The sequence below is a fragment of the Carettochelys insculpta genome, chromosome 1 (assembly GCF_033958435.1).
Source record: "Carettochelys insculpta isolate YL-2023 chromosome 1, ASM3395843v1, whole genome shotgun sequence".
NCBI lineage: Eukaryota > Metazoa > Chordata > Testudines > Carettochelyidae > Carettochelys > Carettochelys insculpta.
This window is the reverse complement of record NC_134137.1, coordinates 6921897-6935293: the sequence shown is the minus strand read 5'-3', so window position 1 is coordinate 6935293 and position 13397 is coordinate 6921897. Positions and strand designations below refer to the sequence as shown.

General features: G+C 46.6%; 1 protein-coding gene across 1 annotated transcript; it reads left to right on the top strand.

Moving 5' to 3' along the window:
• Nucleotides 1–12123: 12123 nt before the first annotated feature.
• Nucleotides 12124–13062, top strand: LOC142007635 (olfactory receptor 52P1-like). Its single transcript, XM_074984321.1, has one exon. It carries the CDS (start codon nt 12124–12126, stop codon nt 13060–13062), a length of 939 nt encoding a protein of 312 aa, XP_074840422.1.
• The last annotated feature ends 335 nt before the right edge of the window (nt 13063–13397 follow it).

Below are 13397 nucleotides of genomic sequence, written 5' to 3'. Positions count from 1 at the left end.
CCAAAGGGAAATAAACAGCTGCAAAAGTTTGATACCTCTACCATTGTAATGTCACCCCAGTTGGGCACACGTTGCTAAAATATCACCTCAGTGAAATGGCCACAGGGCAGCACTTCAGGCAAACTCCATGGCAGTTCCTTCATAAAATGTGGGATTCCATGTCAGATGACCTCCAGGTCATTTAGGTTCTAGTAGTGATGGACAAAGAAATGAGTGGAGAAGTCCCACTGTAATAGTTCCAAGGCAGGAAACACAACCCGTTCCTGCATCACATTTCTGAAAAATCAATCCAGCTGAGGCTCACCTGTTGCAGAGAGTAGATGAACTATTAGGATTGTGTGAAGTTGTCCAATCTGTTTCCACCTTTTAACACACAAAAGCTGCATCTACACGTGCACGCTACTTCGAAGTAGCGGCACCAACTTCGAAATAGCGCCCGTCGCGACTACACGCGTCAGCCGCTATTTCGAAGTTAACTTCGACGTTAGGCGGCGAGACGTCGAAGTCGCTAACCTCATGAGGAGATAGGAATAGCGCCCTACTTCGACGTTCAACGTCGAAGTAGGGACGGTGTAGACGATCCGCGTCCCGCAACGTCGAAATTGCCGGGTCCTCCATGGTGGCCATCAGCTGGGGGGTTGGGAGATGCTCTCTCTCCAGCCCCTGCGGGGCTCTATGGTCACCGTGGGCAGCAGCCCTTAGCCCAGGGCTTCTGGCTGCTTCTGCGGCAGCTGGGGATCTATGCTGCAGGCACAGGGTCTGCAACCAGTTGTCAGCTCTGTGTATCTTGTGTTGTTTAATGCAACTGTGTCTGGGAGGGGCCCTTTAAGGGAGCGGCTGGCTGTTGAGTCCGCCCTGTGACCCTGTCTGCAGCTGTGCCTGGCATCCCTATTTCGATGTGTGCTACTTTGACGTGTAGACGTTCGCTCGCTGCGCCTATTTCGAGCTTGGGCTGAGCAACGTCGAAGTTGAACATCGACGTTGCCGGCCCTGGAGGACGTGTAGACGTTATTCATCGAAATAGCCTATTTCGATGTTGGCTGCACGTGTAGACGTAGCCAAAGAGATATAATTGCATTTTTTTCTCCCCCCCAACCCCCAGGCCTTTCACCTTGTATCAGTTCAGGATTATGTCATTTGGCCTCCACAGGCTGGCCGTGACTTTTCAGAGACAAGTGGAAGGTGTATCCGAATGGCAAGCCTGGTATCTTATGACAGATTTAACTTGTTTTTGGTCCAGTGCCCTGTTGTACCATTCTCACACTTAGTGGGAAGGCCATAGATTAGTTGAAGGGAAAAAATAAATGGCACTGTAGATTGCCAGGCTGAACAGCCTGCAGAACTCTGTTTGCCAAGACCATCTAACTTCCTGTAACTGGTAATTATATTTAGAGACCCAGAGGAGCTTCTGAAGCTGTAATTCTCCAGCGTCTATTTTCTGCTCTTCTCACTGCTCGTGGAGCCAAGGGAATTCTCTGGAGTTCTGCCAACCTGAGAATCTACAAGGACTGTACAGAGGAAATATAAATCTTGCGGTCCAGCAGACTGACTTTCAGACACATGTAACTCATACACTGATTCTTTGCCTTTCTGCCACAGTATGGGGCTTTCTTCTCTGTGCTGAGCATCATTTTGGTGAGTTGCCTTTTTCCGCATTTAAGTTAGAGCTGAGGGCTCAGGAAGGCTTTCAGGGTTCATTCAAGCACCCTCTGGGCAGGCACGCACGAGAAGGGTGCATTGAACTGCTTAGTGTTCTCAGAGAAACACAAGGAATTTTGTGGTAAAATTGAAGCTAACATGATTGGAAATTATTTAAACAATATTTTAAATATCAGTTCCTTGTCCATTCCTGCATTTTTCTATTTGCTTCAGTGTTCTGTATTTTTTTTTATTTGTGTTCACTAATTGTTCTTGTAACATAACCACTCCATTGCCCTCTTGGGTGCTACAGGCACAGTCCCGGCAGTGGGTGTCTCTGGCACCACATGACTTACAGCAAAAATGGTTCACATGCTGGTCAGAGTCTGCTCTCACGTTTTGCCTTCACTGAGTCATGCCAGAATGTCTCTGTCCTCTCTAAGAGCAACACCAGGGAACATGTGGTTTGAAACCCCTCTGGTTCATAATCAGCCTCAGAGCACCACATGAACTAAGGGTTTCCCCCCATCTTTTTCAGCCCCCTAACAGAATACCATCATCTGTACCATGACCCTGACCCCTGGAAAATGCAGCTTGGAGCCAAAAGTTAGTCACTTAGGGTGAATCAGATCCCCTTGAAATCAAATGGAAATTCTCAACACAGTCAGGCAGTCACCCTATGAGACCCATATACAGGGATTTACAGAAATTGCCTCACTTATAGTTTCCATGAACCTCCATTATCTTCAGATGGTGTCATGCCAGACACTCTGGAAGAAGGGGTAACCTCATTACATCAAAGACAATCTGTCAGGAGAGTTGCTGAAATCTCAAACTCAGGGGCTTAGAGGTTCAGAACAAATAGGAAAAAAAATAAAATAAAAAAGCAGGGGATTGGCAGGGCTGCTTTTACTGTGCCAGTGCACCTCTGGGTCTGGAGTGGATGGCAGACAGTAAAACCTGTAAAAATGAAAGCTTTTGTTCCGGCTTAGAAGACAGTAGGTGGCATTGTAAACCTCACTGAATACGACTCAGCAGGGCACACAGTCAGGGGGAGAGGACAGGACAGCAGGACGTGCAATATCCAATCACAACGTCACTGAGTCCTGAAACCGGGCCAAACAGGGAACGGGCAGCCTGCCACATACACAGACCAAAGAGGTGTCATGAAGCCTCCGAGGGTGACGGGTGTCTCACATTGATCGAAAATGAGGACCGCACCTTGGCATGTTGTCTGTGACACCCTGTCCAGATCATTCCTCCTCTGACAAGCAACCCCACTAAAACCTTGTGACAACATCAGCACATCAGAGCAGGGAAAGCCAGACTCTGTGCAGTGTGTCCAGGTTTCTAACAGGTTGCAGTACAGTGACGCTCTGGGGATTTAATGGAAGAGTTACACGCATTGGCTCCTTTTATTTCCCATATCCTCTCTCCCTCCAGCAAGCCTGTCCATCTACCCAGGTTTTCACAGGCTGAGCTGTAGTTGGGGCTCACTTCACCCTCCACAAAGAGAGATCAGGCTGAGCTCTCCCTTTTCCTCAGTGCAAGGAGACACAGAGTTTAACCTAGTCTGAGGAGGTGTTTCTGCGAGCTGTCCCTGTGGCTTCTGGCCCATGGCTTTTGTCCTGGGGAGGGATACCTGGTGAGGCAGAGCTGGAGGTTGTCAGGGTGATGGACTTATGTGGGGAAGTTGCCAGAAACGGAGATCGTGGGCAGAAAGTGGATGCTTCGTCAGGTGGGCGGCACTGGTGATTATGGGAGTGGCAGGCAGGATGCACAGGGAGAAGCAGGGAGTACGGGGTTGTGAGTGTAGGGATGGACGTGTACACAGGGAAGTGTCCAGTGCTTAGGGATGTGGGTGTTGACTGGGGTGTAGAGGGAGCAGCTGACAGTGCTGGGGACATTTTGGTAAGGCGGGGGTTGGACACACAGAAGTGGGCACAGCTGAGCATTCTGGAAGATGCCCGGGGTTTGCAGAAACCAGCAGGCAGCACTGAGGGCTGTGGGGACTGGGAGCAGCATATTCCCACACAGGCGTGCAGTACTGCTGGAGTCAATGTTTTGCAGGTTGTTGTTAGACCAAGGCCAGCCCTGGCATATTTCCCAGCACTAACTGTGCTGGGCTGGGTCTCCGGATGTGCTCTGCTGTGGCCAGCTACAAAACCGCAGCCTGGGTCTCACACTGCTTCCTCCCCTTTGTTTCCAACTTTCGTTGTTGTGGCAATGTAACTTTAGGCATATGACAGATTTTATTGTGATATCATTAAATCAGCATAATGAGACATTTGATCATTTGCTGTGTAGGTATTTTAATCATGAATGGCGAGTGTTGTATATTCCAGTTTTCTGCCCCCCACCCCCATTCCAGGAAGGATATGGACAGATTGGTGGGAATCTAGCAGAGGGCAAGGATCATGATTAGGATGATGATGATTAGAGCTGGAGCACATGTGTTATGAGGAGACACCTTGTGAACTGGGTTTATTTACTCTGCAAAAGAGAAGAATTAGCGGGTATTTCAGAGGAACCTTCCAATTACTTGAATGCGGTTTCCAAAGAAGATGGTGTGAAGCTGTTCTCAGTGGTGGCAGATGACAGATGAAGCAGCAATGGCCTCAAGTTGAGATGGGGAAGGTCTAGGCTGGATATTGGAAACCCTGAAATGGGGCTGCCTTCAGATGTTTTCGCATCTCCAGCCTTAGATTTTTTTTTTTTAGTTGGTTTTGTTTCTGCTTTGTGTTCGGGCTTGGACTAGATGTGCTCCTGATGTCTCTTCCACCCTAATCTTCTATGAGTCTATGATACAGTGATTCCCGACAGAAGAAATTCAATGGGTTAAAAATGTCATTCTTTTCAGACTCAAAACATTCACTGGTGCAGTGTCTGATGGGACCTCTCCCTCTTGTGAAACACACACCCATTATGACTTTTTCGAAGAGGCACAGGAGGTGTTCTCTCCTTAGAACAAAAATAAGCAGCCATGTAGCACTTTAAAGACTAACAATAATTTATTAGGTGACGAGTTTTTGTGAGTGAGACCTACTTCTTCAAATCTGGAAATAGTGCTGAAAGTGAAGTGGCAGGATTAAAGCTGGATGCTTCTTTTAATGATCTGCTCTGGGAATCATTTTGGGGAAATTCTGAGGCCTGAGTTATTCAGGTGAGGGGAAATCACACCAGATGAGAACAATGGTCTCCTCCGGCCTTGGAAGCCAAAATCATGTCCCCAGGAGTCAACTGGATTAATATTTCCTGCCAGCTCTTCCCTAAACTCTCTGCAGGCATTTGTTCTATTCATGATTGTTTTGAATTTAGACCTATGGAGAGAAGCATCACAGAGAGGTGGAATTACTTACTGCAAGTGTCTGTTGTCTCAGGCAAGTCACTTAACTTAACAGACACTTGCAGTAAGTATCGGAGGGGTAGCCGTGTTAGTCTGGATCTGTAACAGCAACAAAGGGTCCTGTGGCACCTTATAGACTAACAGAAAAGTTTTGAGCATGAGCTTTCGTGGGCACAGACTCACTTCATCAGACGTTGGTCTTGGAAATCTGAAGGGCCAGGTATAAATAAGCCAGAGCAAGGCTGGGGATAACAAGGTTAGCTCAGTCAGCAAGGGTGAAGCTTACTACCAGCAGTTGATCTGGAGGTGTGAACACCAAGGGAGGGGAAGCTGCTTCTGTATTTAGCCAGCCATTCACAGTCTTTGTTTAAGCCTGAGCTGAGGGTGTCGAATTTGCAGATGAATTGTAGCTCAGCAATTTCTCTTTGGAGTCTGGTCCTGAAATTTCTTTGCTGTAGGATAGCTACTTTTAAGTCTGCTACTGTGTGGCCTGGGAGATTGAAGTGCTCTCCTACGGGTTTTTGTATATTGCCATTTCTGATATCTGATTTGTGTGCGTTTATTCTTTTACGTAGAGACTGTCCAGTTTGTCCAATGTATATAGCAGAGGGGCATTGCTGGCACATGATGGCATAAATTATATTGGTAGATGTGCAGCTGAATGAACCCATGATGGTGTGGCTGATCTGGTTAGGTCCTGTAATGGTGTCGCTGGTGTAGATATGTGGGCAGAGCTGGCAACGAGGTTTGTTGCATGGATGGGTCCCTGAGTTAGAGTGACTGTGGTGCGGTGTATAGTTACTGGTTAGGATTTGCTTCAGGTTGGCAGGTTGTCTGTGGGTAAGGACTGTTCTGCCTCCCAAGGCCTGTGAAAGTGGGGGATCATTGTCCAGGATGGGTTGTAAATCCCTGATGATGTGCTGTAGAGGTTTTAGCTGAGGACTGTAGGTGATGGCTAATGGTGTTCTGTTTGTTTCTCTCTTGGGCTTGTCCTGTAGTAAGAGGCTTCGTGGCACATGTCTGGCTAAATACAGAAGCAGCTTCCCCTCCCTTGGTGTTCACACCTCCAGATCAACTGCTGGTAGTAAGCCTCACCCTTGCTGACTGAGCTAACCTTGTTATCCCTACCCTTGCTCTGGCTTATTTATACCTGGCCCTGCAGATTTCCAAGACCAGCATCTGATGAAGTGAGTCTGTGCTCACGAAAGCTCATGCTCAAAACTTTTCTGTTAGTCTATAAGGTGCCACAGGACCCTTTGTTGCTTTTACAGATCCAGACTAACACGGCTACCCCTCCGACACTTGAGCTAACCTTGTTATTCCCAGCCTTGCTCTGGGTTACTTGTACCTGGCCCTGCAGATTTCCAAGACCAGCATCTGATGAAGTGAGTCTGTGCTCATGAAAGCTCATGCTCAAAACTTTTCTGTTTGTCTATAAGGTGCCACAGGACCTTTCGTTGCTGTTGCAGCAGCTGATTTCTCAGTTTTCACCTTTTTTTTCTATCTCTCTGTAATATATTCATCCTGCCAGGTCACTTCCAGCACTATTTCCAGATCTAAAGAAGTGGGTCTGCCCCACAAAAGCTCATCACCTAATAAATTATTTTGTTAGTCTATAAAGTGATACAGGACTGCCTTTTTTTGTGTGAAGATACAAAATAACAGGGCTACCTCTCGGCGACACTCCTCTTCATAGGTTTAAGTTCAAAAAATCATGAGCAGAACAAATGGCTGCAGTGGGTTCATGGAAGAGCTGGCAGGAAATATGAATCCAGCTAACTACTGGGGACATGATTTTAGCTTCCAAGACCAGAAGAGATCATTGTTCTCATCTGGTGTGATTTCCCCTAACCTGTATAACTCAGGCCTAAGAATGTCCCTGAAAAGATTCCTAGAGCAGATCATGAAGGAAGCATCCAATATTAATTTAAAATTCTCAGTATCTGCCTAGACCATCGGTAAATCATTTCAAAGGTTAAGTATTTGCATCTTTTTAAAAAGGTTGTCTTTTATTTCCAGGCTTTAATTTCATCTTCAAGTCATTAGATCCTGTTACATCTTGGTGTGATTGGCTGAAAAGTGTGTGTGTGTGTGTGTGTGTGTGTGTGAGGTGAAGTATATATATTCCATGTGTACATATAAAGTCATAGAATCACAGGGTTGGAAGGGATCTCAGGAGTTTGTCAAGTACAGTCAACTGCTGGAAGCAGGACCAATCCCAGCCAAATCATCCCACACAGCACTTTGTCAAGCTGGGAGTTAAAACCTCGAAGGAAGGAGATTCTACCATCTCCCTAGTAACCCATTCCAGTGCTTCACCATCCTCCTACTGAAATAGCTTTTCCTAATATCCAACCTAGACCTCCTCCACTGTAAGTTGAGCCCTTTGCTCCCCGTTCTATCATCTGTCGCTACTGAGAGTAGCTTCTATCCTCTTTGGAAACCACCTTCAGGTAGTTGAAGGCTACTGTCAAATCGCCTCCCCTCCCCCCACCCCGCCCCCACTCCTCTCTTCTGTAGACTAAATAAACCCAAATACCTCAGCCTCGCTTCATGAGTCAAATTCCAGCCCCCTCATGATTTTTGTTGCCCTCCTCTGGAGTCTCTCCAGGGGAAAGTTTTCTGTGAAGTGGGGCCCAGAATTGGAAGCAATACTCCAAATAAGGACTCGCCAATGTCAAATAAAGGGGAATAATCACTTCCTTAGATCTACTGGCAATACTGCTACTAATGAATCCAAATAAGACATTGGCTTTCTTGGCTATAAGGGCACACTGTTGGCTCATATCCAGCTTCTCATCCACTGTAATGCCCAGGTCCTTTTCTACAGAATTTCTGCTTAGACAGTCAGTTCCCAGACTGTAGTTGTTTATGGGATTCCTCTTTCCCAAACTGAGGACTTTGCACTTGTCCTTGTTGAACCTCATCAGATTAATTTTGGCCCAATCCTCCCATTTGCCCAGCTCTCGCTGGACTCTCTTATCCCTTCCAGCATATTAACCTCTCCCCCTCATTTAGTATCATTACTTACTGACTGATTTCCAGTCACCCTAGATCCATCTTTGTTAAAACAAACCGAGTGAGATCTCCAAGGCCTGCACTGTCAGGCAGGATTTCTAATCTTTTGACAGTTGTTGGGACTCTTCTCTGAACCCTTTTTAACACAACAACCTCCATACTAAATCATCGGCACCAGACCTGGACTCAGGATTCCAGCAGCAGCCAGACTAGTGCCAAATAGAGAGGGAAAATACCAAGTGGAATATCAAAGAGAGGTAACAAGTCGTGAGCCAAGGACCATATTGTCTCTTTTGGTCACAGACTCTCACTTGCCTATCTGGTTTACTTGGTTCTCTCTCAGATCCCCGAACCTTGTTCACAGTCCCTACGTTTCTAATGACAATCCCCAATCACGTAAGCATCACCCGCATTCTTTGTTCCCTAGACGTAGATCATTTAGGATGACCAAAATGTGCCGTTTTTAAAGGGACAGGCCAAAATTTAAGCCCTCTGGCTCGTGCACCTTCTTTTTTTTTTTTTTTTTTTTTAAAAAAAGATGTTATTTGCTGTCTGTCTCCTCCCATCAGCACGGGCGTGTCCTCCTGCTGGCTGCATCTTTGCTCCCCCACCGCCCATCCACTATCGGTGAGTGGTGGGTCAGGGGCTGAAGATGAATGGGTGTAAAAATCTGAGGGTGTTTGGCAAAGCTGCAGCGCGTGGGGCCATCCCTTTCCCCCGCTGGTCCATTCGTGCAGTCCCTGCTGCTGGCTTTCCCCTGGGCAGCAGACCCCACTTACCACAGGTCCCTTGCCAGTCAGCACTGGCTTCTTGTTGCAGGGGCTGGTGAGTACATGCTGCCCACCCCTGGGCCCTTTACAGGTGCATCCCCTCACTGCCCTGTCTCTGCTGTGTCCCTTCCCCCCACAGCCCTGCTGTACCTGCCTACACCCCCAGCAGTGCGGGTCCTGCTTCCAGCACTGGGGAGAACAAGCCCCTAGGCAGATCATTTACCTCTCCGACAGCCTGGCGGGCAGGCTCCTTCCTCCCCACACTGCCTCTGGCTGGGCTGGCAGCCAGGAAAAGCTCAAGACCCTCAGGCCCAGGAAGTTGTCCAGGAGAAGCCAATTCCTGCATGAGCCAAAGCCCCACACAGTCTGTCTGAGCTCTGGAGTGAGTGCGAGGAAGCTCCTTGTGTCCCAGCCCCACCGGCTCTGCAGCAGCTCCCCCAGGCAGGTGTTTAGCACCACCTTCACACCGTGCCCCTATGTCAGGTCCTGCTCCCTGGCAGGTGAGGCTGCTTTGTCCCATAACATCCTCCACAGTCCTGCTGTCCACTGACAGAACCAGCTGCCTCCTGTCTCTTGGCTCCTGTGTGGGCAAGTAGGCATTAATCCTTAAGGATGCCTTGTGTACCAAGACCTCGGGATCCTGACTGCAAGGGCTTCAGGCAACATAGCCACAGTGGTGTCTGAAGAGCTTGGAGGTGGTGGCTCTCTTTCTGTGGGCAGGAAGGGACAAGCTGCTTCTAGCCATAGGGGAATAGGTCAGGGGAAGGGAAGAGATGAGTTCTTCAGAAACATGGGAGAGGTCATCCCTATCCTCCACCTACATGCCCTGCTCCTGGAAGCAGCTCCTGTCCTGTCCCTCCTGCCAAGTGCTGATAGGCTAGTGCTGACCATCTTCTAGCATGAACCCTCACAGAAATCTGGGGAGGGAAGGGCTGTGACCCTGTTTGTCCCACACGTGCTACCACAAGAAGTGCCAGGTACCAGGAGATGGGTGTTTGTCTCAAGGGCTTAAGCAGCATGGTTGGCTCAGGTCCGTCAGCTACCCCCCAACCTCCCATGAGAGAGTTTTGTGTGTGTGTGTGTGTGTGTGTGTGTGTTATAGAGAGAGAGACCTGTTCCCATGCAAACCTTAAAAGGGAAGAGTGGATATCTAAGAGGTTTTTTTTTTTTTTTTTGAAAAAATACCTTTAACAGGGACTCTGTCAACTTGATGCTAACTTAGATACTTCTACTACATCGTTCTCATTGAGTAGCATGTAACTCACATGAATATGAGTAATTTTCCTAGCTGTCCCTTAGTCAGCATAAGGAAGTATGGTCACCCTATACAGTTATTGTACAACATGCATTATTTGTTTTAACTACGTTTACCGACCAATCCAGATTTCTCTCAATCAGTGACCTGTCCACTTCAACATTTACAGTTCCTCAATTTCTGTACTTTATGCTACCTTATCATCAATATTTACAGTCCTCCAATATGTTTGTTATTTGCAGTCTTAATGTTTGGGCTTCCGAAGGGTGAGCAGCTGAGTTCTTGACACATTTCTCTGCTCACACTTGAAAGGCTAAACCTGGAATTTATGTCTCAGACACAGCTGAGTTCCTGCAACAACGTAGCTATGCAAAAGAAGCAAGAGAAGTAACAGAGGTGAAGGACTGTAGCCCGTAATACCAGGTCCCTTGGCCTTTCATGCCTATTCAGTTGAGCAGAAAGTCATAACCATGAAGGATATTTTCTATTTCCATAAGGGAAATGTGCCTCCTTTCCAACACAGGAATTGTATCATGGACCAGACCTTCGGTCTATCCAGTCCAGTCTCCCATCTCTGATAGTGTCAGCCCCAGGTGCTTAAAAAGAAGATCTAAAAAACTGAGCAGTAGGTGGATTGGGTGCCTGATCTAACCATTCTGAGGCAAGTAACAGAGAGGTAGCCATGTTAGTCTGTATTTTCGAGAACAACAAGAAGTCCTGTGGCACCTTATAGACAAACAGATATTTTGGAGCATAAGCTTTCTGACAAAGCATTTGACAAAGCAGGTCTTTGCCCACGAAAGCTTATGCTCCAAAATACCTGTTAGTCTGTAAGGTGCCACAGGACTTCTTGTTGTTCATCCTGAGGCAGTCACCCTAGAGCCTGACAGTTGTAGATTGACTCAGGACCTGAAACACCTGGGTATTTAGGTTTCCCAAACTTTTTTTGTTTAGCTATAACTATTGTAACTGGATAGTGTCATTTCCATGTAAATCTAAAACCCCTTCCTAATTCTCATTTTCCCCATATCCTCAACTAACTCTTGAGGCAATGAGTTCCTCAGTCTCGATGGCCCTGAATGAAGGAATCGTTTAAAGTCTGCGTTGAATTTGCCATAATTCAGTTTACTTGCATGCCCTCTTGATTTTGTAGTATGATACAGGAATTATACATTCTCATTCTATGCTGAGGCTGTCTACACTATCTCCCTCCTTTGAAGAGAGGGTGGTAAGTAGGATGTTGGGAGGTTTTTAATGAAGTGCTGTTGTACATATACAGCACTATATTAAGTAAATTCCCCACCCCACCCCGTGGCAACTTCGAAGTTTTAAACTTCAAAGTACCGGCTCGTGTCTAGCCGTTGCTCACATGCCAGTACTTCAAAGCGCTTGGGCATTTTCAAAGTCCCTTTATGACTCAAAATGTTGAGTTAAAAACTTCGAAGTTCCCATGGGGGGATTTGCATAGTGAAGTGCTGTATGCAGAGAAGCACTTCGTTAATAAACTCCCAACAACCGACTTACCATCCTCCCTTCGAAGGAGGGAGGTAGTGTAGACAAGCCCTGAGTCGGGCATTAATATACTGTTCTCATATCCCTTCTTATTCTTCTCTTGTATGAAGTAAAAACCCCAGTCTCTCCTAACTTTCCTGATCTCCATTAGCTCTACAATAACCTGTATGGAAAGAGCACCCAGTAATAAATGGAGGAGTCCAGAGATGGGTGAAACACTGACAGACAGATCTCCTGGCAATTGCTTTTATGCTGAATTCTCCATCCCACCCCTCCTGATTTCAAAGTTTTTCCTGATCTTCTGTCCACAATTGCAATTTTCCAGAGCTCTATACCCTGATGACCAGGTCCCTGAACTAAATTTGAACCTCATTAGATGTTTGATGACTTCAAGCTATTTTCTCCAAAGGGCATAAAGGTCTAAATTATTAATGTGGAAGTTCTTTTCCCAATATAATATATACTCACCTGGCTTGGGTAGTTCCCATATCTACCTTGCTATTTGTTATAATAACCTTTCTGCTTTCTCACCCCTCACAGGAACTTTGACAATTTCTGATCCCCATTCATGCATCACCCACTTCATGGCAGATTTTAACCTCACATCTTCTGACCCTTCAATGTTTATCTTATTGGGGATACCTGGCCTGGAAGATTCCCACATGTGGATTTCCATCCCTTTCTGTACATGCTATGTTATTGGCCTGTTGGCAAATTTCACCATTCTGTTTATTGTAGGGACTGAGAAGGCCTTGCACAAGCCAATGTACCTGCTAATCTGCATGCTAGCGCTCACAGACATTGGCATGTCCACAAGTGTAATGCCGAAGACACTGTCGATATTTTGGTTCAATTTGAAAGGCATAACATTGGATGGCTGCCTTGCCCAGATGTTTTTCTTTCAAGTGATTTCTATTGTGCATTCAGGCATCCTCGTAATAATGGCTTTTGATCGCTACGTTGCCATATGTAACCCTCTGAGATACAGCACTATCCTCACCAACACCAGGACAGTTAAGCTTGGGCTAGTGGGTGTGATCAGAGCTATTCTCTTCTTTCTTCCTCTGCCCCTGCTCGTGAGAAGGCTGCCATTCTGTGCCAACCGCTTGATCCAACACACATTCTGTGACCACATGGCTGTGGCAAAGTTGTCATGCGGGGACATCACAATAAACAGAATTTATGGCATGGTGTTGGCCCTTATAGTCATTGGAGTAGACCTGATGCTTATTGCCCTGTCCTATGGCCTGATCATCAGGGCCCTCCTGAGAATCTCCTCCAAGAAAGCCCACCAGAAAGCCCTCAGTACCTGCACAGCCCACATCCTTGTTATACTGATGTCTTACCCCCCGGGCCTCTTCGCATCTCTGTCTTACCGATTCAATCAGGGTGTCGCTCCCCATCTTCATACAATTTTTTCCAACGTCTATTTTGTCACCCCTCCCATGTTTAACCCTATTGTTTATGGAGTTAACACCAAGGAGCTTCGAGAGAAAGTGGGCAAATACCTCTGCAGAACATGATCACCTGGGGGCCCTGAATGTGAACCTGAATAACATGAGGAAAGATTCACATTCTGAAAACTTCCTCACATCTAACATCTTTTCACAGTATCACCAGACACTGCTCTCCCCTTTGATGATCACCATCATCTGCCGTCCATTACCTCCTCTCTCCAACTTGGTACTAGTCCTTTCCATGATTTCCAGATGACGAGAAAAAACTCATTGTCAGAAGGAATGTGGTTTTCCATTAGATGCTGTGTGGACTTTTTTGGGTGAATTCAACAATATGAAGCTGTGCATCTGGCAGCCAATGACAAAGAAAACTCAGTGATGAATATATTTCTGAGAAATAC